This window comes from Coregonus lavaretus, assembly GCF_964263955.1.
Source record: "Coregonus lavaretus genome assembly, contig: HAP1_SCAFFOLD_445, whole genome shotgun sequence".
Classification (NCBI taxonomy): Eukaryota; Metazoa; Chordata; class Actinopteri; order Salmoniformes; family Salmonidae; genus Coregonus; species Coregonus lavaretus.
The window spans coordinates 367417-393372 of record NW_028159343.1 but is presented as its reverse complement, the minus strand read 5'-3'; the positions used below and the strand labels follow the sequence as shown (position 1 = coordinate 393372).

Sequence of the window (25956 nt, the reverse complement as noted above, 5' to 3'; positions counted from 1 at the left end):
AAGAGGAGTGGGACAAAATCCCTCCTGAGATGTGTGCAAACCTGGTGGCGAACTACAAGAAACGTCTGACCTCTGTGATTGCCAACAAGGGTTTTGCCACCAAGTACTAATTCATGTTTTGACAGAAAAACACATTGAACAATGTAATAAAACTCAAACCATAAAGAGAGTTCTACCTATAGCGGTTCAATCTCAATACTACACATAAACACACATTTCTGGTTTAATTTAGATGCTGATGTGGTGATGACTATGTAATGACACATTTTCCTGTGAATTAAGAAAAGGTGTGTACATCTCTGTGTGACGTTTCAGACATTCTTATGACATGGGTAGGGCTCCTTTTAAAAGGCCTGGCATCCTTTCATTACTTACAGAACTACAACAAGCAACTCGATCCACTTATCAACACAACCACGTGAGAGACAGCTTCAATGGATTTTGGTAAGTCAACTGAAACTGCTCGTTGCAAGATTTTTGATCAAATTCAGATGATGAAAAATGTAGATATTGCCTTGTCAAGGTACCCTATGTCATGTTTAGTGACAGAGGGTCATATAGTACAGTGAATGGGTAATTGGGTGACTTGACTTGTAGAATGTAACATTTTCTTACAAAGAAAGAGAATTATTGTTGGTGTATGTTCATCTGTTAAATTAATATTATTGATATTCTAATTCCTAAGTCTGTGGTCTTTGGCCTGTTTCTCTCTGCATATTCTTTCTGCATTATGCATGGTGATAGGCTACAAGTGTTTTCTCTATCCAGTGGTCTCAACTAGCCCAACTGACAGTCTGTTTCTGCTATGTTGCTGTCAGGCAAAAGTGACAAAACATTAGGCTTGTCACGCCCTGGCTCTGGGGACTCTTAAATGTTGAGCCAGGGTGTGGACTTGTTATGTGTAGTTTTCTATGTTTGTTTTCTAGATCGTTTATATCTATGTTGGCCAGGGTGGTTCCCAATCAGAGACAGCTGTAGCTCGTTGTCTCTGATTGGGGACATACTTAGGCAGCCTGTGTGCACTAGTTTATTGTGGGATCTTGTTCCGTTAAGGTTTGTGTTTAACCTAGGACTTCACGTATCGTTTTGTTCTAGTGTTGTGTACGTAATAAATAATGTACGCTTATCACGCTGCGCCTTGGTCCGCTTCATCTTATAACGATCGTGACAAGGCTAGACAACAGCAAACGCAGAAACAGACGGATGCTCACACTAATAAAATAATAATAATCATTGTATTATCAGGACAAAATAGAAAATCAGGATTTATTTATTTCTTTATTTATTTCTTGAAGACATTGGTAAGGTAGAGCTCCACTGTGAGAAGAACAACACAGCCCACAACACCAATGACATCTCAGTGAACAGACTGATAGTCAGGAGAGGCCAGTCCTTCCTGGTCACCTTTGACTTCCATGGCCCCTTCAGGCCCACAACAGACATGCTGGAACTGATGGTGGAGACAGGTGAGCTATCTAGAATAGAACATAGAATCACTTTATTTATCTCTGCTATTTATTAGAGCTGTTTGTACTAGATGTTTCCCGGACTCAGATTATGCTAGTCCTGGACTAAAACACACTAGGATTAATCTAGGCTAGGGAAGGGAAACCGGCCCTATGTGGATCCCCTTTGACAAGACAGACACGTGCAGTAATAATGACATTAAAACAAATCCTTGTATGCGTTGTAAATAGCTGAATTGGGGTCAATTCAATCTAATCTAAAGACTAAATTGTACCATTTACAGGACTTGAGATACCTCCACTTGTACTGTATATGTAATGTTTACATCAAAGTTACTCTGACAGAAAATATAAAATCTTATTGGACAAATACACTGAGTGTACAAAACATTAGGAACACCTGCTCTTTCCATGACATAGACTGACCTGACCAGGTGAATCCAGTTGAAAGCTATGATCCCTTATTGAATCCACTTCAATAAGGGAGGAGACAGGTTAAAGAAGGATTTTTAAGCCTTGAGACAGCTGAGACATGGATTGTGTATGTGTGCCATTCAGAGGGTGAATGGGCAAGACAATAGATTTAAGTACACAGGCGCACTGGTTTGAGTGTGTCAAGAACTGCAATGCTCCTGGGTTTTTCACGCTCAACAGTTTCCCGTGTGTATCAAGAATGGTCCACCACCCAAAGGACATTCAGCCAACTTGACAAGCATTGGGGTTAACATGGACCAGCATCCGTGAGGAACACTTTCGACACCATGTAGAGTCCATGCCCCGACGAATTGAGTCTGTTCTGAAGGCGAAAGGGGACAACTCAATATTAGGAAGGTGTTCCTAATGTTTTGTACACTGTGTATACTACCTCACTGTTTCTGAACGTTTTCTTCCATTTCTTTGCTACTGAACACAACCCAAAACTCATCCTCCCTTCTCCATCCAGGGCCCCAGCCATCTGAGGCGTTGGGGACCAGGTCAGTGTTCGGGATACCTGAGGGCCGTGGGAAGGGTTCCTCCTGGAAGGTTGAGGTTCACCCGGGCTCAGTGCTCCTGGAGGGCTCAATCACTCTGGACATCACCAGCCCAGCAGATGCCCCAGTGGGAGAGTACAGCCTGTCTGTAAAGACCAGCGCCAACGCCACAGTGGGCAGAAGCCTGGGCAAGCTCCTTCTGCTGTTTAACCCCTGGTGCCAAGGTAAACACAATTCAATTCAAAACAACTTTATTACATCTTACATCTGTACACTTCCTGTGAACGAGATTTGAGAGTACGGTAAAGCAGATTTAATACATTGTAATGGAGTATAAAGACTACATAAAAATGTTCACTAGAACTGTGATAAATTAACTATTTTAATCACACGAAGGAGAACAAATGCGGTGAATGCATCAATACAGCCATGGTAACTATTTGATACAGTATCTGGAGGGTGTGAAATGCTGCATTCCTGAATGTTCTTATCAGTTTAAAAGCTGGAAATGGCTAACTTTACAGAGATTGTTGTAACCCATGTCTCTGTATGGGTTGGGAAGACGCCTCATAATTGTTTTGGAACATAATAGCCCATATACACAGATACAAACAATGGGCCACAACACAGCTTGGTAACATCCTGGTAGCACAGCCTGGTAGCACAGCTTGGTAGCATCCTGGTAACAGCCTGGTAACACAGCCTGGTAACACAGCCTGGTAAGATCCTGGTAACAGCCTAGTAACAGCCTGGTAACACAGCCTGGTAAGATCCTGGTACCATCCTGGTAACACAGCCGGGTAACATCCTGGTAACACAGCCCGGTAACACAGCTTGGTAACATCCTGGTAACACAGCCTAGTACCACAGCCTGGTAAGATCCTGGTAACAGCCTAGTAACAGCCTGGTAACACAGCCTGGTAACATCCTGGTACCATCCTGGTAACACAGCCTGGTAACATCCTGGTAACAGCCTGGTAACACAGCCTGGTAACATCCTGGTACCATCCTGGTAACACAGCCTGGTAACATCCTGGTAACATGTTGGTAACACAGCCTGGTAACATCCTGGTAACATCTTGGTAACACAGCCTAGTAACACAGCCTGGTAAGATCCTGGTAACAGCCTAGTAACATCCTGGTAACACAGCCTGGTAACATCCTGGTACCATCCTGGTAACACAGCCTGGTAACATCCTGGTAATATCCTGGTAACACAGCCTGGTAACATCCTGGTAACACAGCCCGGTAACACAGCTTGGTAACATCCTGGTAACACTACATTCTAGCATGGGAGACAGTGGTCATAACACAGTAACAGCATGATAACATGTTAAAGTTACCCCTTCATTTCATTTTGTATAATAATGTATTTTTTATTTATCATTTATTTAACCAGCCAAGTCAGTTGAACAAATTCTTATAATTCATGTTTTGAAACTGCTGTATTTTGTGGCGGGCTGTAGAGGACTGGGTGCATCTACCTGAAGAGGAGGAGAGGCAGGAGTATGTGATGAGAGAACAAGGCCTGGTGTACAGAGGTTCTGACAAATACATCAGCTCCCTGGCGTGGGACTTCGGACAGGTACACAGAACAAACAATACAGTATTGTACAGTTGAAAAGTGCTGCTTATAACATATAGGGCTGGTTTCCTGGATACAGATTAAACCTATTCCTCGACTAAAAAGCAAAACTCAATGGAGAATCTCCACCAATAATTATTTTTACTCTAGATAAATCCAGGACTAATCTGTTGCCCGGGAAACCGCCCCCAAGTGTTACACAACGATATATCAGTCGAAGTGATTGGCTAGAGTCCTGTGTGGCTCCGTTGGTAAAGCATGGCGCTTGCAATGCCAGGGTTGTGGGTTTCGATTACCGCGGGAGACCAATACGAACATTTATCCATTCAATACTGTAAATCGCTCTGGATAAGAGCATCTGCTAAATTACTAAAATGTATGTAAGTATAGACAAGACATTTTAGAAATTGTTGTAGGCTACCTAGCTAACGTGCCCAAATGTATTGTTTCTCCAGTTTGAAGACGATATAGTGGACATTTGCCTGAAGCTGCTTGACGTGAACCCCAAGTGTCTGAGAGACCCCGCCAAGGACTTCTCTGCTCGTTGCAACCCCATCTATGTCAGTAGGGTGGTCAGTGCCATGGTAAGACTGGAGATCTGACCCCCACTAGTAACAGCGACAACATTATTGAACCCCACTAGTAACAGGAAACACGTTTCCATCCAATCTTGTTATGCGAGTAAAGTACATGTCAGATAAAACATTTCATGACAGTGCTGATGGAAAATGTTTTCGGTAAACTTTCCAAATGTTGACAAAACAAAATACACTAGACAAGGTGGGATCTTTTTGTGTCGGTAAAATGAACTATGAGAGAAATGTTGGTGGAAATGCTTTTATGCGCAAATATTGATTTAATAACCATCATTTCGAAGTAAACATGGAGTCACGTAATGACATGTTGTGTGGTCCTCCCACTACGACTCATCGGGAAAGCATGCAGTTTAATAGGCTACAGATGAAGAAATGAATGATGAACTTCACAGGGTGCTGAATGTGCAAGGTGATAAGCTTGATATTTCTTTATAATAAATATCGAGGGCCTAATTCTGGTAACATGATCCTCGATGCTTGGCTGTCCTCGTTTGACAAATAAAAAATAATCTCATCATGTAGGCTAAAGTGCATTCGGAAAGTTCAGACCCCTGGACTTTTTTCCACATTTTGTTACATTACAGCCTTATTCTAAAATTGATTAAATAGTTTTTCCCCTTATCAATCTACACACAATACCCCATAATGACAAAGCAAAAACACGTTTTTAGAAATTTGAGCAAATGTATATATAAAAAAACCCCCGGAAATATCACATTTACATAAATATTCAGACCCTTTACTCAGTACTTTGTTAAAGCACCTTTGGCAGCGATTACAGCCTGGAGTCTTCTTGCGTATGATGCTACAAGCTTGAAACACCTGTATTAGGCGAGTTTCTCCCATTCTTCTCTGCAGATCCTCTCAAGCTCTGTCAGATTGGATGGGGAGTGTCGCTCCTCAGCTATTTTCAGGTCTCTCCAGAGAACCTTTGCCCCAGTCTGAGGTCCTGAGCGCTCTGGAGCAGGTTTTCATCAAGGATCTTCTATGTACTTTGCTCCTTTCATCATTCCCTCGATCCTGACTAGTCTCCTAGTCCCTGCCGCTGAAAAACATTCCCACAGCATGATGCTGCCACCACCATGCCAGGTTTCCTCCAGACGTGACGCTTGGCATTCAGGCCAAAGAATTCAATCTTGGTTTCATCAGACCAGAGAATCTTGTTTCTCAAGGTCTGAGAGTCATTTTGGTGCCTTTTGGCAAACTCCAAGCGGGCTGTCATGTGCCTTTTACTGAGGACGGGCTTCCGTCTGGCCACTCTACCATAAAGGCCTGATTGGTGGAGTGCTGCAGACATGGTTGTCCTTCTGGAAGGTTCTCACATCTCCACAGAGGAACTCTGGAGCTCTGTCAGAGTGACCATCAGGTTCTCGGTCACCTCCCTGACCAAGGCCCTTCTCCCCCGATTGCTAAGTTTGGCCGGGCGACCAGCTCTGGGAAGAGTCTTGGTGGTTCCAAACTACTTCCATTTAAGAATGATGGAGGCCACTGTGATCTTGGGGACCTTCAATGCTGCAGACATTTTTTGTTACCTTTCCCCAAATCTGTGCCTTGACACAATCCTGTCTTGGAGATCTATGGACAATTCCTTCAACCTCATGGCTTGGTTTTTGCTCTGACATGCACTGTCAACTGTGGGACCTTATATAGACAGGTGTGTGCCTTTCCAAATCATGTACAATCAATCGAATTTACCACAGGTGGACTCCCGTCAAGTTGTATAAACATCTCAAGGATCATCAATGGAAACAGGATGCATCTGAGCTCAATTTCAAGTCTCATAGCTAAGGGTCTGAATACTTATGTAAATAAGGTATTTCTGTTTTTTATTTGTAATACATTTGCAAAAAAAATCTAAAACCCTGTTTTCACTTCGTCATTATGGGGTATTGTGTGTAGATTGATTAAGATTTTTATTTATTTAATCCATTTTAGAATAAGGCTGTAACTTAACAAAATGTGGAAAAAGTAATTGGGTCTGAATACTTTCCGAATGCACCGTATACCAGCAATGTATCTGCGAGCTGTGCCAATACCAGAGTGGGAACATTCGCTACATAAAGAATTTAACCGCAAAAGGTATTTTTATGTCCACTATGTCATCACCCCATAGCCTTTTATCCGGAAAAAGTATATTTAATGGAAACACATCTCTGGTGGGAAAATGCACATATTGTTTTTATGCAGATTTTTGAATATTCGCATGAAAATCTGTCACCAATTGGATGGAAATTCTAGCTAGTGACAACATTATTGAACCCCACTAGTAACAGTGACAACGTTATTGAACCCCACTAGTAACAGTGATAACATTATTGAACCCCACTAGTAACACTGACAACATTATTGAACCCCACTAGTAACAGTGACAACGTTATTGAACCCCACTAGTAACAGTGACAACGTTATTGAACCCCACTAGTAACAGTGATAACATTATTGAACCCCACTAGTAACAGTGATAACATTATTGAACCCCACTAGTAACAGTGACAACATTATTGAACCCCACTAGTAACAGTGACAACGATATTGAACCCCACTAGTAACAGTGACAACATTATTGAACCCCACTAGTAACAGTGACAACGTTATTGAACCCCACTAGTAACAGTGACAACATTATTGAACCCCACTAGTAACAGTGACAACATTATTGAACCCCACTAGTAACAGTGACAACGTTATTGAACCCCACTAGTAACAGTGACAACATTATTGAACCCCACTAGTAACAGTGACAACATTATTGAACCCCACTAGTAACAGTGACAACATTATTGAACCCCACTAGTAACAGTGACAACATTATTGAACCCCACTAGTAACAGTGACAACATTATTGAACCCCACTAGTAACACTGACAACATTATTGAACCCCACTAGTAACACTGACAACATTATTGAACCCCACTAGTAACAGTGATAACATTATTGAACCCCACTAGTAACAGTGACAACGTTATTGAACCCCACTAGTAACAGTGACAACGTTATTGAACCCCACTAGTAACAGTGACAACATTATTGAACCCCACTAGTAACAGTGACAACATTATTGAACCCCACTAGTAACAGTGACAACATTATTGAACCCCACTAGTAACAGTGACATTCTTTAATCATCATAAGGTCATAGTACTGTATGAACAGCATAAGAAAATACATTGGTTCATTTCTGGAACGTCATCTAGCCCTGTTCACTATAAATGGGTCCAGTGCAACTAAGTAAGGTGTTGTTGCACATATAGGACTGGTTTCCCGGACCCAGATTAAACCTAGTCCTGGACTAAAAATAACTTTCCACACTGAGCTTTTTAGTCCAAGGCTCAATCTAGATCCACGAAACCAACTACATTTGAGATATTACAAAAACACATTCACTCAGCCAAATGACAGTTCTGAAATTTATAATTTTAACATTATTTTCCTTGCCCAGATCAACGCTAATGATGACAGAGGTGTCCTGTTGGGGCGGTGGGATGGTCAATACAATGGTGGCGTGTCCCCCACTCACTGGAACGGCAGTGTGGAGGTACTAAGGAGGTGGCTCAACAATGGAGGCAATCCAGTCAAGTATGGCCAGTGTTGGGTGTTCGCCGCTGTAATGTGCACAGGTAGCCTATCACTGTCCAATCTCTCTTAAATTATTATTTTAGTCAATCAATCAATACAACAGTATTTAAATAGCGCTGACTGTACTGCAAGCGCTCAGACCCAGGGTTGTGATTGATTTTGAGAGGGATGGCAAGAATACCCACCATCTGTGTCCGATTCACCTCTGACCAGAGGAGAGAGGCTGGGTGTCAATGCCTTGGATGTCTTTATTTAGTTAACCAGTATCCTTTGGATGTCTTTATTTAGTTAACCAGTATCATTTGGATGTCTTTATTTAGTTAACCACTATGCCTTCTATGTGTTGTTTTTGTTAACCAGTATGCCTGAAATGTATTTCCATGTCAGTACTGAGGTGTTTGGGAATCCCATGTCGAGTGGTTACCAACTTCCAGTCAGCCCACGACACCGACAAAAACCTGACAATTGACGACTTCTTCTCTGACAATGGAGTCAGACCCAAACAGAGCCAAGACAGTGTATGGTAAATGCAACATCAGGTCATTGTGGCTACAGTATGAAGAGTGATGCCAATAGCATGATGTTTTAAAGACTGGTGTTTCTGCTCAGGAACTACCATGTGTGGGTGGAGGCCTGGATGAGACGGCCCGATCTCTCAGGAGACTCCTTATATGACGGCTGGCAGGCTGTGGACCCTACCCCTCAGGAGAAAAGCACTGGTATGGTCTAACTTCCATCTCATCTCACACTAACATACATAATAACACACTTCTGGAGTATGTATGTACTGTATGTTGTGTTATTGTGCAGATGGTGCTGAGTTTGTGTCCTGGGTCTGGGAGACATGAAGGGAACTCCCTGTTATCCACTCATGTTGTTTTCCCTTCCTCTCCCCCAGGTGTTTACTGCTGCGGCCCTGCTCCAGTCAAGGCCATACTGCAGGGTCACATTGACCTCAAATACGATGTGCCCTTTGTCTTCGCCGAAGTCAACGCCGACCGTGTAACCTGGATGGTGTTCGCTGACGGCTCCAAGAAAAAGATCTTAACGGACACTGGGTCCGTAGGCCAGAACATCAGCACAAAGGCAGTGGGCAGCGACAAGAGAGTGGACATCACGGCCAACTATAAATATGCAGAGGGTTGGTATTGAATGAACTGAGAGAGTCTGACTATATCTACAAAGGTTGACTTGTCAGATGTTTTCTTTAAAAAACGTCCTGGAGGTTAAATGTCAAAAGTCAGCCACTAGCTTTTTAGGACCAGTTCTGTATGGAGTAACGCTAAGGCTGTCCAATCTCCACACCTTTATACATTTTGGTTGTTGAACTGTTATCAATTGATTTCCGAAATAATGCAGCGTTACAAGGGTTATGCCTATCATAAGGGTAGAAGCGTATTTTATGTCTTTGAGAGCTAGGGTTGGTCTGGGAAATAGTTATGTACTTTTTTAAGAGATGAGTTAGAAAGGGGCTGTGTCCACCTGTCGCAAGACATAATTCTCCTAGGTGAGTGAGGGCAACTGCTTGAGTCACCAGCTACTCATCCAAAATGTCACCCATTTAAAACAGGCACGAAAAAGGAGAGGACTGTGTACAATAACGCAGCGAACAGAGTCAACAATCTCGAAGACAAAGAGAATTCAAACGGGATCCTTGACCGCAAACCTTCTGATGTTTCCATGAAAATCGTGGAGCTGACCAAGCCGCTCAGCGGCAAAGACATCGACCTCAAGCTTGTACTGAACAGCGACGACCGTGAGACTCGGACACTAGTGATCCATGTCAACGTTCAGGCCATGAGATACACCGGCATTCCATCCTCCAAGATACAGACCGAATTGAAAGAACAGAAGCTCCGTCCCAACCAAGGTAGAGTGAAAATGTTTCAAACTCTTTCCATGAGTAGGCCTACAAGGCTGAACTAACAAAGGGGGGCATTTACATCACAGAACAAAGAGAACTGAAACACTTCTCAAAACCAAGAACACATTGCAGCTATTTACTTTCATAATTCTTTGTCAACATCCTTGGTTTGACGCATGCATCAATCTCAATGATTGATTATGTCACAAAGGTGGTGTATTTCAGGAGTACATATAGATAGCATTTACAGTTGAAGTCGGAAGTTTGCATACACCTTAGCCAAATACATTTAAACTCAGTTTTTCACAATTCCTGACATTTAATCCTAGTAATAATTCCCTGTCTTAGGTCAGTTAGGATCACCACTTTATTTCAAGAATGTGAAATGTCAGAATAATAGTAGAGAGAATTATTTATTTCAGCTTTTATTTCTTTCATCACATTCCCAGTGGGTCAGAAGTTTACATACACTCAATTAGTATTTGGTAGCATTGCCTTTAAATTGCTTAACTTGGGTCAAACATTTCGGGTAGTCTTCCACAAGCTTCCCACAATAAGTTGGGTGAATTTTGTCCCATTCCTGCTGACAGAGCTGGTGTAACTGAGTCAGGTTTGTAGGCCTCCTTGCTCGCACACGCTTTTTCAGTTCTGCCCACAAATGTTCTATAGGATTGAGGTCAGGGCTTTGTGATGGCCACTCCAATACCTTGACTTTGTTGTCCTTAAGCCATTTTGCCACAACTTTGGAAGTATGCTTGGGGTCATTGTCCATTTGGAAGACCCATTTGCGACCAAGCTTTAACTTCCTGACTGATGTATTGAGATATTGCTTCAATATATTCACATCATTTTCCTTCCTCATGATGCCATCTATTTTGTGAAGTGCACCAGTCCCTCCTGCAGCAAAGCACCCCCACAGCATGATGCTGCCACCCCCGTGCTTCACGGTTGGGATGGTGTTCTTCGGCTTGCAAGTGTCCCCCTTTTTCCTCCAAACATAACGATGGTCATTATGGCCAAACCGTTCTATTTTTGTTTAATCAGACCAGAGGACATTTCTCCAAAAAGTATGATCTTTGTCCCCATGTGCAGTTGCAAACCGTAGTCTGGCTTTTTTATGGCAGTTTTGGAGCAGTGGCTTCTTCCTTGCTGAGCGGCCTTTCAGGTTATGTCGATATAGGACTCGTTTTACTGTGGATATAGATACTTTTGTACCTGTTTCCTCCAGCATCTTCACAAGGTCCTTTGCTGTTGTTCTGGGATTGATTTGCACTTTTCGCACCAAAGTATGTTCATCTCTAGGAGACAGAACTCGTCTCCTTCCTGAGCGGTATGATGGCTGCGTGGTCCCATGGTGTTTATACTTGTGTACTATTGTTTGTAAAGATGAACGTGGTACCTTCAGGCGTTTGGAAATTGTTCCCAAGGATGAACCAGACTTTTGGAGGTCTACAATTGTTTTTCTGAGGTCTTGGCTGATTTCTTTTGATTTTCCCATGATGTCAAGCAAAGAGGCACTGAGTTTGAAGGTAGGCCTTGAAATACATCCACAGGTACACCTCCAATTGACTCAAATTATGTCAATTAGCCTATCAGAAGCTTCTAAAGCCATGACATCATTTTCTGGAATTTTCCAAGCTGTTTAAAGGCACAGTCAACTGAGTGTATGTAAACTTCTAACCCAATGGAATTGTGATACCGTGAATTATAAGTGAAATAATCTGTCTGTAAACAATTGTTGGAAAAATAACTTGTGTCATGCACAAAGTAGATGTCCTAACTGACTTGCTAAAACTATCGTTTGTTAACAAGAAATTTGTGGAGTGGTTGAAAAACAAGTTTTAATGACTTCAACCTAAGTGTATGTAAACTTCCGACTTCAACTGTAACTGGTAAGTCTCATGTATAGCTGTGTAGCAAATCAACTGACACTAACTCTTATGGCTGTCAGGTTGCTAACGTTGTACTGAGGACACTACAGAATGTTAGGGTTGCTAACATTGTACTGAGGACACTACAGAATGTTAGGGTTGCTAACGTTGTACTGAGGACACCACAGAATGTTAGGGTTGCTAACGTTGTACTGAGGACACTACAGAATGTTAGGGTTGCTAACGTTGTACTGAGGACACTACAAAATGTTAGGGTTGCTAACGTTGTACTGAGGACACTACAGAATGTTAGGGTTGCTAACGTTGTACTGAGGACACCACAGAATGTTTGGGTTGGTAACGTTGTACTGAGGACACCACAGAATGTTAGGGTTGCTAACGTTGTACTGAGGACACCACAGAATGTTTGGGTTGCTAACGTTGTACTGAGGACACCACAGAATGTTAGCCTTTGTGATACATTGACAATCAAATGCATTGTCTGTGTTGGCAGATCTGATTATACCCATTCACATCCCCTTCTCTGTGTACGGTGAGAACATGCGGGAGAGCAACAGCATCAAGGTTTCGGCTGTGGTCACAGACAAGGACAACAGTGATGCAGTGTACATCACAGAGAAAGACATTGTGCCAGAGAGCCCTTCACTCACCATCAAAGTGAGTACTGTATATTCCCCAAATTGTAATTTCGCGCATCTGTCAGATCCTTAAGCCACTCCAATAACCCACTTAGAACAGCTCAACTTTCTCTGAGTGACATTCATTGGGGTCATTATGGAACAAGCCCCAAGGCTCTTTACGTTACCATTTCAAATTTGTAGGTGGCAAACATACTAGTAGCGAGAATAGCAATTTGCAAGGAAAATAACGGTTGGCCTGTGAATAAACGTGATGTGAAGATGAAAATCTAAAGTGTTGGACTGTCATCTGAACAATTGATCTATTCAATACAATGCCAATATCAGTAACAACCACTCAACTGGAGATGGAGTTTATTCAGTGTGATAGTTCTAATATAATATACTATCTAGCAGATGCTTTTATTCTGATGTTTCTTCTCTTTTAGGCCATTGGATCTGAATTGCAGTATAGTGACATGATGGCAGAGGTTGTGTTTGAGAACCCTCTATCCAAGGGTCTAAGAGACTGCTCCATCACAGTGACTGGCAGTGGCTTGCTGACAGAGACAATGGAAGCCAGGTAGGCCTATGTGACATTTCTCTGCCGTCATTACGAGCAAGGTTTCGGTTTGTCATAAAACCTGAATCCATCCCACTGGGCAAAAACTGGTTGAATCAACGTTGTTTCCATGTAACTTCAACCAAAACAATCAATGTGATGACGTTGAATCAACATGGAAAACTGATTGGATTTGCAAAAAGTAAACTTTTTAACCTTTTTGTTGATTTCAAGTTGAATTCACGTTAGTTGACAACTCAGCCAAATGTACACTACCGTTCAAAAGTTTAGTGTCACTTAGAAATGTTATTGTTTTCGAAAGAAAAGCAATTTTTCGTCCATGAAAATAACATCAAATTGATCAGAAATACAGTGTAGACATTGTTAATGTTGTAAATGGCTATTGTAGCTGGAAATGGCTGATTTTTAATGGAATATCTACATAGGCGTACAGAGGCCCATTATCAGCAACAATCAGTCCTGTGTTCCAATGGCATGTTGTGTTTGCTAATTCAAGTTTATCATTTTAAAAGGCTAATTGATCATTAGAAAACCCTTTTGCAATTATGTTAGCACAGCTGAAAACTGTTGTGCTGATTAAAGAAGCAATAAAACTGGCCTTCTTGAGACTAGTTGAGTATCTGGAGCATCAGCAATTGTGCGTTCGATTCCTTTTTAGTTGTGGCATCACAGTCTTTTGACAGATGATTCAATACAATTTATGTTACGTAGTCTGTCCACGAGAGATAATTTAGCTCTTGGCTAAACTAGAAAGGACATGCATTTATGGGCTGTTCATGTGGTTAAAGCTGAGTTTTTCCATCTGAAATATTTTACACTACCTTGTGTGTTGAAGTTTAGAGATCTAAAGATGCTTTGAGGTATAATTTATTTCATGTGTCTCCTCAGAATTCCTTTCCTAAAACAAGGGCAACGGCTGCGTGTGAAGATGCCCTTTACTCCATACAGACCCGGTCCTAAGAAGCTAGTGGCCAACTTCAACTGTGACCAATTCAGGAACATTAAGGCAAGCTGCAATGTGGACATCCTACCTGTCACCAGTGCTGTCCCCCCACTGCCGTAGACAGTAAAGCCCTCGTGAGAATAACTATAATAACTCAAATAAGTTCTGCAATTTATACCGTATTATCCTGTTATATCGTATATCAGCCTTTGTTAAAGTATGGGTCGCGACACTGACCTGTTAATGGTGGGTCGTGATGTGTCAGAGTAAATGTATAATTATTTAATATATGTCGCGCGTCACTACTTCACAGGAGAGGGATTTGAACGTAAACTTTTTTTAAAAATCAAAATGCGTTTTTTTTGGCAGAAATGCCTTAAGGACATGCAAACTTTCATGTGCCTTTATAATAAACTTGTATGCCATCTGTATTTACAAATACAATTGTTAAATTACGAGCCTAGTTGGTTTAGCCACGGAAAAAGACAGGAACCCCGCTAGCCATGATTGGCTGAGGTAATAGATGGGCTGGACATGCCGAGAGATGAGTTCGGATTGGTCTGCCATGTAGCACGCTTCTGTCTATAACATGAGTTGGTCAGTATGTGTAGGTCATTATTTCTAACGCAGCTTTTTTGAAAGATGTCACGTAGTAGAACTGCTGAAGTGTTGCTCTCCACTTTCTGGAGGACCGAGTTTTGAAATCAGTGGAATGCCCGGTGGAATAGAGTATGATAGCTAAAGAGATGGAGAAAATTCTGCTGTTTGATTGCAAATATGCAGATGGAGTCGAAAAGAGAAAACACAGAAGGCTGTTGTATAAAACACCTGTCTCCGGATTACATCTTCAAACTAAGGGCAACCATGGCATCTGTGACAGATAGGGAGAAGCGTTCATCCATGTGTTTGGGTAAGAGAGTCTAGCTAGCTATATTTTCAGATATTATAAGTTTCTAATTTTGTCAGAAAGTCGCTTTGATTGCTAGTTAAAGCTTACTGTTAGCTAGCTAGGTGACGTTACATGTATGATCTATGTAGTAATATTATTCGTATCTCAGAGCCATTTGCATTAAGGCTGAACGATTTTGGAAAATAATCTAATTGCGATTTTTTGCCCCCAATATTGCGATTGCGATTTAATATGCGATTTAATTTATTTATCCTTTTTCCCCTACAAAACATAATGAATGATTTAAATATGACCAACACAATAGTATATACATTTAGTGTGAAATGTTCTTTCCCATAGGCTGGGTCTATTTGTTAGAATTAAATTCAAACATGTATGACTTGAAATAAATGACATTTTTATTGAACTGCTCATTACAGAAACATCTGTGGCTTTGCCACTGTGCATTTAAATAATTTAAACAAAGGCATGAACTTTGTAAACACTGTGTGCAAAAGGTACAGTCTTAAGAAAAAAATAATTTTAAATTGTATGTATCTTACTGCTCCCAAGTCAGTAACATTTCACACAACTGAAACAAGGAATTTGCTTTGAAAATATTTTGTAAAATCAAAGTAAATAAAGTTATAAATAAAAAATGAGAAATGCACTTTTAATTTAGACAAACTATTTTTTATAAACGATTTGAATATTATAATATAAAATAGATGAGCCTCACTTATCTCAAGTACACAACAATAACACACCACACAGACTAAAGTTCACTACGAGTATGGCACTGCCAGCCATACTTATCCAACAGTTCTGTTCTCAGTGGCTCACATGTTTTTTGCTAAGAAAACCAGAATATTGACTTTTTCTGGCTTCAAGGATGAGCGAGTGCAAGTCACAATATTCCCTCCTGTGCTAAAAAGACGCTCTGAGGGAGCGCTTGTAGCAGGTACACAAAGATACTTGCGTGCCATGGTGCACAACTGTGGGTAGCTGATCTTGTGCACCCTCCACCAAGCCAATGGATCATCTTCTCCATCAATGGTAGGAGTCATCAGGTAATTGTTTATCTCTGCCTCTGCGACATCTTCAAGATTTACAGGCAAAGAAGGAGAGGCTGAACTGGTCTTGAAAAAACTGCCAAGAGACCTCTTCGTCTTTTCCCCCAAGGACTGTGCACTTTGAGGCATCTGAACAGTTTCAGTACGAGACCTCTTCTCCTATTAGATGAAAACAACAGCCATTAGTTTTCCAGTTAGATTTTACAGAAAATTTTTGTTTTTGTGAAATACATAATTATTTACCCAATGATATGTACGTTGTGCCAAGTCTACTATCTCTGTCTTCAGACGAGTCTTGATAGCAGGGATGTTGTCTGTACTGATGTACTGTATTTTGAACCTAGGGTCCAGGAAACAGGCAACATCCAAAAGCTCCTGGATGTTTGGGTCTCCATATTTGTTATTGAGGTATGCTAGGACTTTGGTTTTTATTGATTTAGTCAGGTCAGTGTCCTCAGCATCTTCAGCCAGGACTGATGTGGCAAAAAGGTGGAGAACTGGCTTGAGGTAGGAGATGCTTACATACTCCTCTCCAGAAAGAGCATCAGTAAACTCCAGTAGAGGATGCAGTGCCTTGTGAATCGACTCCAACACGTCAATATCCTGCCAGGTTGGGATAAGGGAGCGTGCATATCGATCTCCAGACAATACCTGAGAAATGGCTTTGGCCTGTTCAAGCACTCTGGCAATCATCATTTCTTTAGAACCCCATCTTGTTGGGCACTCCGTTATGAGGTTGTGCTCAGGGAGTTTGAGCTCTCTCTGTGCCTCCGTCAGGGCTGCTTTCTTCTTCCAACTGTGGGAAAAGTGCCCCACCAGCTTCCTGCACAGTGCTGTTGCCCTTGACACTCTGTCATCTTTGAGTGCATTTTCTAAAAGAAATAAAAAGTAGTGTATTACACACAATTTGAGTTTTGATACAAGGCTCTCACTATTACACACTCAAATTAGCTGTAATTCTGAAATACACACATCCACAACACATCCTCTCTCTCTCTCTCAATTCAAAGGGTCTTTATTTGCATGTCAATTCTCTCTCTCTTTCTCTCTCTCTCTCTCTCATAAACACTAAAAAAACATGTAAAAAACAAAAACAAGAAAAGAAAAAAAATGCAGGTGGGCATTCCACCACAGACAGACATATGATATAAGCAAGTAAAATGAATTTACATATTAGAAAAGGAGTGGAAGTATGAATTTATTTAATCCCATCCGATTTATATAATATCATTTATATATATTTGTATATTCAGCTTTACTAATCGACGCATCTCTCTCTCTCGCACTCGCGCACACACACACACACACACACACACAAACACACACACACACACACACACACACACACACACACACACACACACACACACACACACACACACACACGATAATTTACCAATGGCAAGATGTAATCTGTGGCCAAAACATTGGAGCCTCGTCCATTCATTAAGCCGCGCAGCAAGCACCATATTCGACGCGTTGTCCGTCGTGATGCAGACGTGATTCTCCTCGTGGAGATCCCAGCTGACAAGCCCTTCTCTCAGGCCGGCTGCAATATTTTCCCCTGTGTGATCGTCTGGGAAGTAGGTAGTTTGTAGGCAGCGAGCTCGGAGGTTGAAATCTTCATCAATAAAATGGACTGTAAGACTCTGGTACGGCTCAGCTGTGCGGCTTGACCACATATCAGTAGTGCTAGCAAAAAACTCCACCGTTTTAAGTTCCGCGGCGACTTTCTCTTTGCACTTTTTGTACAGCTCCGGTATGGCAGTCTGACTGAAGTATGTGCGGGAGGGTATACTGTAACGTTTATCAAGCGTATGTATTAATGCCATGAACCCAGGCTTGGTCACCGTGCTGAGAGGCATCATATCTTTGGCTATGAACTCGGTTATTGTCCGAGTGATTTCTCCGTGCCGTTTTGAATTACGTTCATACGGAGTGACACTTTCGAACATTTCTGTCAGTGATCCCTGTCTTGAGGTATTTGGCTTGTCTCGCGCACTGATGCTCGGCATTTTGGTCATACAACTGTCATGCATTGATTTGTGGTATTTTTTTAAGTGCTGAAACAGGTTTGTAGTGTTACCCCGTGAAGTAGCAATCGGAGCACGGCATGCTCTGCACAACACCTGACGCTGCTCAGCATCTTCTTTTTTAAAACCAAAATAGTTCCACACCACCGACGTGCTGTTCCTCTTCGATATTAAAGTATCAGCTGTGTCAGTTTCTGACTGTTCCGTCGAGCAAGAGGCCATTGCGCTGGACAGCATGAAAAGTCGCGTCACGTGACCACCTCAAATCGCGCACGTTGCGATTAGAAAATCGCGTTCAGTCAAATCGCGATATTATCGCGAATGCAATTAATCGTTCAGCCCTAATTTGCATTGCTAGTTATAGCCTAATGTTAGCTAGCTAACATTGAACCTGGTTGGTTAGCTACCTGCAGATTCATGCCGGGTAGTAACGTTATGAGTTAGGATTATGGTTAATTGTTTAGCTAGCTAGCTAGACTCCACTTTGCAAGTAACCATTTCACTACACCTTCTGTATCCAGTGCATGTGTGTCACGCCCTGACTCAGGGGACGTTTATATGTTGAGTCAGGGTGTGTATATTCCTTGTTGTGCTTTTTCTATGTGGGGTATTCTAGTATGTATATTTCTATGTTGGCCGGTGTGGTTCCCAATCAGAGGCAGCTGTCGCTCGTTGTCTCTGATTGGGGACCATACTTAAGCAGCCTATTGGCACTGTGTAGTTGTGGGATCTTGTTCCGTGTAAGGTTTGTTGTTCTGTACTACCTTGGACTTCACGTTTCGTTTCCTTTGTTGTTTTGTCGTGTTGTTTATAACGTTAATAAACATGTACGCATATCACGCTGCGCCTTGGTCTGACCCGTCATTCAACGAACGTGACAATGTGGCAAATGAACTTTGATTTTATTTGATATAGTATGTGTTTACCAGAGACGGTAATGTGAAGAACATGACCTGCACCAAAGTAAAATTAGGATATAACGTTAGGCCAACGAGACAATGTCCAAGATCTAAAATTCTCCAGTAGAATGCCCTGCTTTTATTTCGTCACACTCACAACCGTAAGCTATTTTCTAGTTATGCTATTTTGACCACCAGGCTGCTGATGTCATGCAGCCTGTAGTTTTTGTGTTTATACTTTTTCATAACGACAACGACAAGTTTGATGTCGGACGACAATAGAATGTTCATGATGTCACTGCGACAACTGTCGATACACGTAGTATAAACCAGCCTTTAGTCTTGAAGTCTTTGGTTGTTTAGTACATGGCCTTATATGTGAATCCTTAAAGACAGTGCAAACAACCGTGGTCCTCTGTAGCTCAGCTGGTAGAGCATGGCGCTTGTAACGCCAAGGTAGTGGGTTCGATCCCAGGGACCACCCATACACAAAAATGTATGCACGCATGACTGTAAGTCGGTTTGGATAAAAGCGTCTGCTAAATGGGATATTATATTATATTTAAAGAGATGGGTGAGGCTAAGGCTTAAGAGTGTGTGAACGATGCTGAATGGGTGTAGACAAAGAAGAGCTCTCCAGTAGGTTTACCAAAACATTCAAGGGCCATTTTCTCAAAAGTCAGATTACAAGTTTATCAACTTTCAAAGTAGAATGACTTTCCCATTGTTCCTCAACTGTAGTGTATGATATACCATTCTCTAGCTCTGAGTCTCTACTTTTATCCAATGTAAAAAACACAATTTCAAATGTTGCTACATAAGACCGAATCGAGCCGGTCGGTCACATATGAAGATGAAAAATGATCAGGCCTACTGTACATCTTACTGTATAAATTATTGTTGAAAACAAGTCTAGGTTGGAACTGCTGCTGTTAAAATACAAGTAATACTTTTTATTCTGAACTGGAATAAACTGATTGAAGCAAGATGCTTTTTGAGGCAAACACTCGCACAATTCTGTGTTGCTCATCGACAGCAGGAAGCGGTCTCCTGCCTGTCTGAGAAAGCAGTAGCTGTTCTGATCCAGTTTGGCACCACATACCTATGTGAGTCAGGGTTCTCAACCCTGGCATACTTTTAAAACAAGTACAGAAACAGACTCAAAACTGAGCATGACCTCAGAGTTGCACTGTCGAAAACTGAGCCCAGAATAGACATGCTTGTTGAACACTTCAACCAGCCACACACCTCTCATTAGGACTGTGTGTGTTTTCTGGTCTACATCTGTTCAGAATAACAATTATTTATCGTGTTTTAACAGCAATAGTTCCAATCTAGACCTTTCTTTCAACAATACTTTATACAGTAAGATGTACAGTAAGTCTGATCATTTTTCATCTGTACTGTTACTTAGGGTTGCACTATCAAAAACTGAGCCTGTGTGTGTGTTCTGTTATACATTCGACTGATGTGATCAATCAGTTTATTCCAGTTCAGAATCAGAATGAAAATCATTTATTGTATTTTAACAGCAACAGTTCCTACCTAGACAGATATGTAAGAGTGTTTTTAATGAGAAAAATAAACATGAATTGCTATATATATGGGTATTTCATTTAATTGTTATTAGTTTTTGTCTATATTGTATTTGTTTTAGACATAAGGGCAATGAAATGTACCGATATTTACGTATAGTTGCATGTTTTCATAAGCTTGGGTCCCAGGAAAACACAGAATTTCTCATCTGGGTCCCAGGCTGAGAAAGTTGAAGAACCCCTATTCTATAATATACTATTATATCCCATTACATCCTCCACCCACTATTACACCTCCTGTTTTAGTGCAAGGCTAAGGCAAGTTTTTATTTAGTAATACATTGTGCTGTTCATTGAGATTTAATAAAATCACATTATATAGCATGGTTTTTATTACTGTTGATAGTCAAATTGTTTAACAATAATCTTAAAAAAGTCAAATTATTCAAGTGTGGGCAGCAGAAGTACATGGAAATCTCTTTCCTTCATAATGGACCACAATGGGAACAAGGCGTGACTTTGTCTATGTAATCATCCATAATTGTTGTACATGTATTGTTGCCTGGTGTGGCTTCTTTATTCATTTTCAATTGTCAAATCAAATCAAATGCATAACTTGCTTAAATATCCTGAAATAAAATATTGTTCTTTCAGAATTCAAGTCTGTCACTCAAAGAAAGATTTCCAAACAGGCTTATGCCACTGCAAAGCATCTGGCTGTATGTCACACTGAAATACAAAATAAAAGTGGTAAAGACTAAATTAATCTAGAAATATTCATACATTCATGAAGCAAGATGTATGTTTGGCAAATATTTGTCTTGCAGTAATGTAATATATGTAATATATCTGCTGTTAAAATGATGTAGAGTGTGTGTGTGTACACAAGAGGGAAGTACACACACTTAAGTAACATTCAACAAAGTCCCAGTCCATCAGAGAAAAGACCAACAGTCCTCTTCACACCTCGTTGTTTTCATTCACCTCATACACTAGCTGTCATCGTCTAGCTGGAGCCTTGAATCAGAACTTTGATCTTCTGTAGGTTGTGATCCACGGCCCCGTCCAGAAACTGCACCCAGTTACATTTTAGTCATTTAGCAGACGCTCTTATCCAGAGCGACTTACAGGAGCAATTAGGGTTAAGTGCCTTGCTCAAGGGCACTTCGACAGATTTGTCACTTAGTCGACTCGGGGATTAGAACCAGCGACCTTTCGGTTACTGGTACAACGCTCTTAACCACTGAGCTACCTGCCACCCCCCAGTTCAGGTCTGCTTCTAAACACACGTGACTGGCCCTGAGGAGGAAGGAAGAGGAGAAGAGAGAGAGAGAGAGAGAGAGAGAGGGCTGAGTACCGGTAGAGGGAGGAGAAGAGAGAGGGAGAGGGTTGTGTACCGGTAGAGGGAGGAGGAGGAGGAGGAGAGAGAGGAAGAGAGCTGTGTACCGGTAGAGGGAGGAGAGAGAGGGAGAGGGTTGTGTACCGGTAGAGGGAGGAGGAGGAGGAGGAGAGAGAGGAAGAGAGCTGTGTACCGGTAGAGGGAGGAGAGAGAGGGAGAGGAAGGTGTACTGGTAGAGGGAGGAGAGAGAGGGAGAGGGAGGAGGAGGAGAGAGAGGAAGGTGTACTGGTAGAGGGAGGAGAGAGAGGGAGAGGGAGGAGGAGGAGAGAGAGGAAGGTGTACTGGTAGAGGGAGGAGAGAGGGAGGGGAGGAGGAGGAGAGAGAGGAAGGTGTACTGGTAGAGTACAATAGAAAAAATCATTTTCTTCCTTTCCTCTTTCATCCACCAATCAATTCCTCTCAGACTGGTCTCCTTGACGGAAAACAAAAGAGGAAACTTCTAATATTGAGACACGGCCAGAGTTGAAGTAAGCGGTGATGTGATGTCATTATTTCGCTCATGAGGGTGTAATGGCTGGCTTCCGGTCATCCCCCTCTTCAAAGGGGGTGACACTCTAGATCCAAACTGTTACAGACCCATATCCATCCTGCCCTGCCTTTCAAAAGTTTTTGAAAGCCAAGTCAACAAACAGATCACCGACCATTTCGAATCCCACCGTACCTTCTCCGCTATGCAATCCGGTTTCCGAGCTGGTCATGGGTGCACTTCAGCCACGCTCAAGGTCCTAAACGATATTATAACCGCGATCGATAATAGACAGTACTGTGCAGCCGTTTTCATTGACCTGGCCAAGGCTTTCGACTCTGTCAACCACCGCATTCTTATTGGCAGACTAAATAGCCTTGGTTTCTCAAATGACTGCCTCGCCTGGTTCACCAACTACTTCTCAGATAGAGTTCAATGTGTCAAATCGGAGGGCCTGTTGTCTGGACCTATGGCAGTCTCTATGGGGGTGCCACAGGGTTCAATTCTTGGGCCGACTCTTTTCTCTGTGTATATCAATGACGTCGGTGACTCTCAGATCCACCTCTACGCAGACGACACCATTTTGTATACATCTGGCCCTTCATTGGACACTGTGTTAACAAACCTCCAAACGAGCTTCAATTCCATACAACACTCCTTCAGTAGCCTCCAACTGCTCTTAAACACTAGTAAAACTAAATGCATGCTCTTCAACCGAACGCTGCTTGCACCCGCCCACCCGACTAGAATCACTACTCTCAACGGGTCTGACCTAGAGTATGTGGACAACTACAAATATCTAGGTGTCTGGTTAGACTGTAAACTCTCCTTCCAGACTCACATTAAGAATCTCCAATCCAAAGTTAAATCTAAAATCGGTTTCCTATTTCGCAACAAAGCCTCCTTCACTCATGCTGCCAAACATGCCCTCGTAAAACTGACTATCCTACCGATCCTTGACTTCGGCGATGTCATTTACAAAATAGCCTCCAACACTCTACTCAGCAAATTGGATGTAGTCTATCACAGTGCCATCCGTTTTGTCTCCAAAGCCCCATATAATACCCACCACTGTGACCTGTACGCTCTTGTTGGCTGGTCCTCACTACATATTCGTCGCCAAACCCACTGGCTCCAGGCCATCTATAAATCACTGCTAGGCAAATCCCCGCCTTATCTTAGCTCATTGGTCACCATAGCAACACCCACCCGTAGTCTGCGCTCCAGCGGGTATATCTCACTGGTCATCCCCAAAGCCAACACCTCCTTTGGCCGCAATTCCTTCCAGTTCTCTGCTGCCAATGACTGGAACAAATTGCAAAAATCTCTGAAGCTGGAGACACTTATCTCCCTCACTAACTTTAAGCATCAGTTGTCAGAGCACCTTACCGATCACTGCACCTGTACACAGCCCATCTGAAATTAGCCCGCCCAACTACCTCATCCCTATATTGTTATTTATTTTGCTCATTTGTACCCCAGTATCTCTATTTGCACATAATCTCTTGCACATCTAGCATTCCAGTGTTAATACTAATTGTAATTATTTTGCACTATAGCCTATTCTATTGCCTTACCTCCATAACTTGCTAAATTTGCACACTGTATATTATATGTATTTCTGTTGTATTTTTGACTTTGTTTTGTTTTACCCCATATGTAACTCTGTGTTGTTGTTTTTATCGCACTGCTTTGCTTTATCTTGGCCAGGTCGCAGTTGTAAATGAGAACTTGTTCTCAACTGGTTTACCTGGTTAAATAAAGGTGAAATAAAATAAAAAAATTAAAAAAAACAGGAACTAGTGGCTGTCTGTAGCCTGTTGCTCATCCACTGACTGTCATTGTACTGTGACAGTATTATCCAGTTCTGTCATTGTACTGTCTGACAGTAGTAACCAGTTCTGTCATTGTACTGTCTGACAGTAGTATCCAGTTCTGTCATTGTACTGTCTGACAGTAGTAGCCAGTTCTGTCATTGTACTGTCTGACAGTAGTATCCAGTTCTGTCATTGTACTGTCTGACAGTAGTAACCAGTTCTGTCATTGTACTGTGACAGTATTATCCAGTTCTGTCATTGTACTGTCTGACAGTAGTAGCCAGTTCTGTCATTGTACTGTCTGACAGTAGTATCCAGTTCTGTCATTGTACTGTCTGACAGTAGTAACCAGTTCTGTCATTGTACTGTCTGACAGTATTATCCAGTTCTGTCATTGTACTGTCTGACAGTATTATCCAGTTCTGTCATTGTACTGTGACAGTATTATCCAGTTCTGTCATTGTACTGTCTGACAGTATTATCCAGTTCTGTCATTGTACTGTCTGACAGTAGTAGCCAGTTCTGTCATTGTACTGTCTGACAGTAGTAACCAGTTCTGTCATTGTACTGTCTGACAGTATTATCCAGTTCTGTCATTGTACTGTCTGACAGTATTATCCAGTTCTGTCATTGTACTGTCTGACAGTAGTAGCCAGTTCTGTCATTGTACTGTCTGACAGTAGTAACCAGTTCTGTCATTGTACTGTCTGACAGTAGTAACCAGTTCTGTCATTGTACTGTGACAGTAGTAACCAGTTCTGTCATTGTACTGTCTGACAGTAGTAACCAGTTCTGTCATTGTACTGTCTGACAGTAGTAACCAGTTCTGTCATTGTACTGTCTGACAGTATTATCCAGTTCTGTCATTGTACTGTCTGACAGTATTATCCAGTTCTGTCATTGTACTGTCTGACAGTAGTAACCAGTTCTGTCATTGTACTGTCTGACAGTAGTAACCAGTTCTGTCATTGTACTGTCTGACAGTATTTACCAGTTCTGTCATTGTACTGTCTGACAGTATTATCCAGTTCTGTCATTGTACTGTCTGACAGTAGTAACCAGTTCTGTCATTGTACTGTCTGACAGTATTATCCAGTTCTGTCATTGTACTGTCTGACAGTATTATCCAGTTCTGTCATTGTACTGTCTGACAGTAGTAGCCAGTTCTGTCATTGTACTGTCTGACAGTAGTAACCAGTTCTGTCATTGTACTGTCTGACAGTAGTAACCAGTTCTGTCATTGTACTGTGACAGTATTATCCAGTTCTGTCATTGTACTGTCTGACAGTAGTAGCCAGTTCTGTCATTGTACTGTCTGACAGTAGTAACCAGTTCTATCATTGTACTGTGACAGTATTATCCAGTTCTGTCATTGTACTGTCTGACAGTAGTAACCAGTTCTGTCATTGTACTGTCTGACAGTAGTAACCAGTTCTGTCATTGTACTGTGACAGTATTATCCAGTTCTGTCATTGTACTGTCTGACAGTAGTAGCCAGTTCTGTCATTGTACTGTCTGACAGTAGTATCCAGTTCTGTCATTGTACTGTCTGACAGTATTATCCAGTTCTGTCATTGTACTGTCTGACAGTAGTAGCCAGTTCTGTCATTGTACTGTGACAGTATTATCCAGTTCTGTCATTGTACTGTCTGACAGTAGTAGCCAGTTCTGTCATTGTACTGTCTGACAGTAGTAGCCAGTTCTGTCATTGTACTGTCTGACAGTATTATCCAGTTCTGTCATTGTACTGT

At 41.8% G+C, this 25956-nt stretch overlaps 1 protein-coding gene across 6 annotated transcripts; it reads left to right on the top strand.

The window, feature by feature from the left end:
- Positions 1 to 373: 373 nt before the first annotated feature.
- LOC311122984 (protein-glutamine gamma-glutamyltransferase 2-like) lies at positions 374 to 20588 on the top strand. 6 transcript variants are annotated; one of them, XM_084197281.1, is made up of 15 exons: positions 374 to 444; positions 1296 to 1466; positions 2410 to 2661; positions 3904 to 4022; positions 4478 to 4606; positions 8059 to 8236; positions 8583 to 8718; positions 8805 to 8914; positions 9094 to 9336; positions 9766 to 10065; positions 12445 to 12608; positions 13018 to 13151; positions 14040 to 15153; positions 18429 to 18615; positions 18660 to 20588. In XM_084197281.1, exons 1-13 carry the CDS (start codon positions 435 to 437, stop codon positions 14212 to 14214), a joined length of 2121 nt encoding a protein of 706 aa, XP_084053407.1. In that variant the 5' UTR covers positions 374 to 434; the 3' UTR covers positions 14215 to 15153; positions 18429 to 18615; positions 18660 to 20588. The 6 variants fall into 6 exon arrangements, with proteins under 6 accessions (XP_084053407.1, XP_084053406.1, XP_084053409.1 ...); XM_084197280.1 differs by having other exon boundaries at positions 18429 to 18933; XM_084197283.1 differs by lacking the exon at positions 1296 to 1466 and having other exon boundaries at positions 18429 to 18933.
- Positions 20589 to 25956: the final 5368 nt, after the last annotated feature.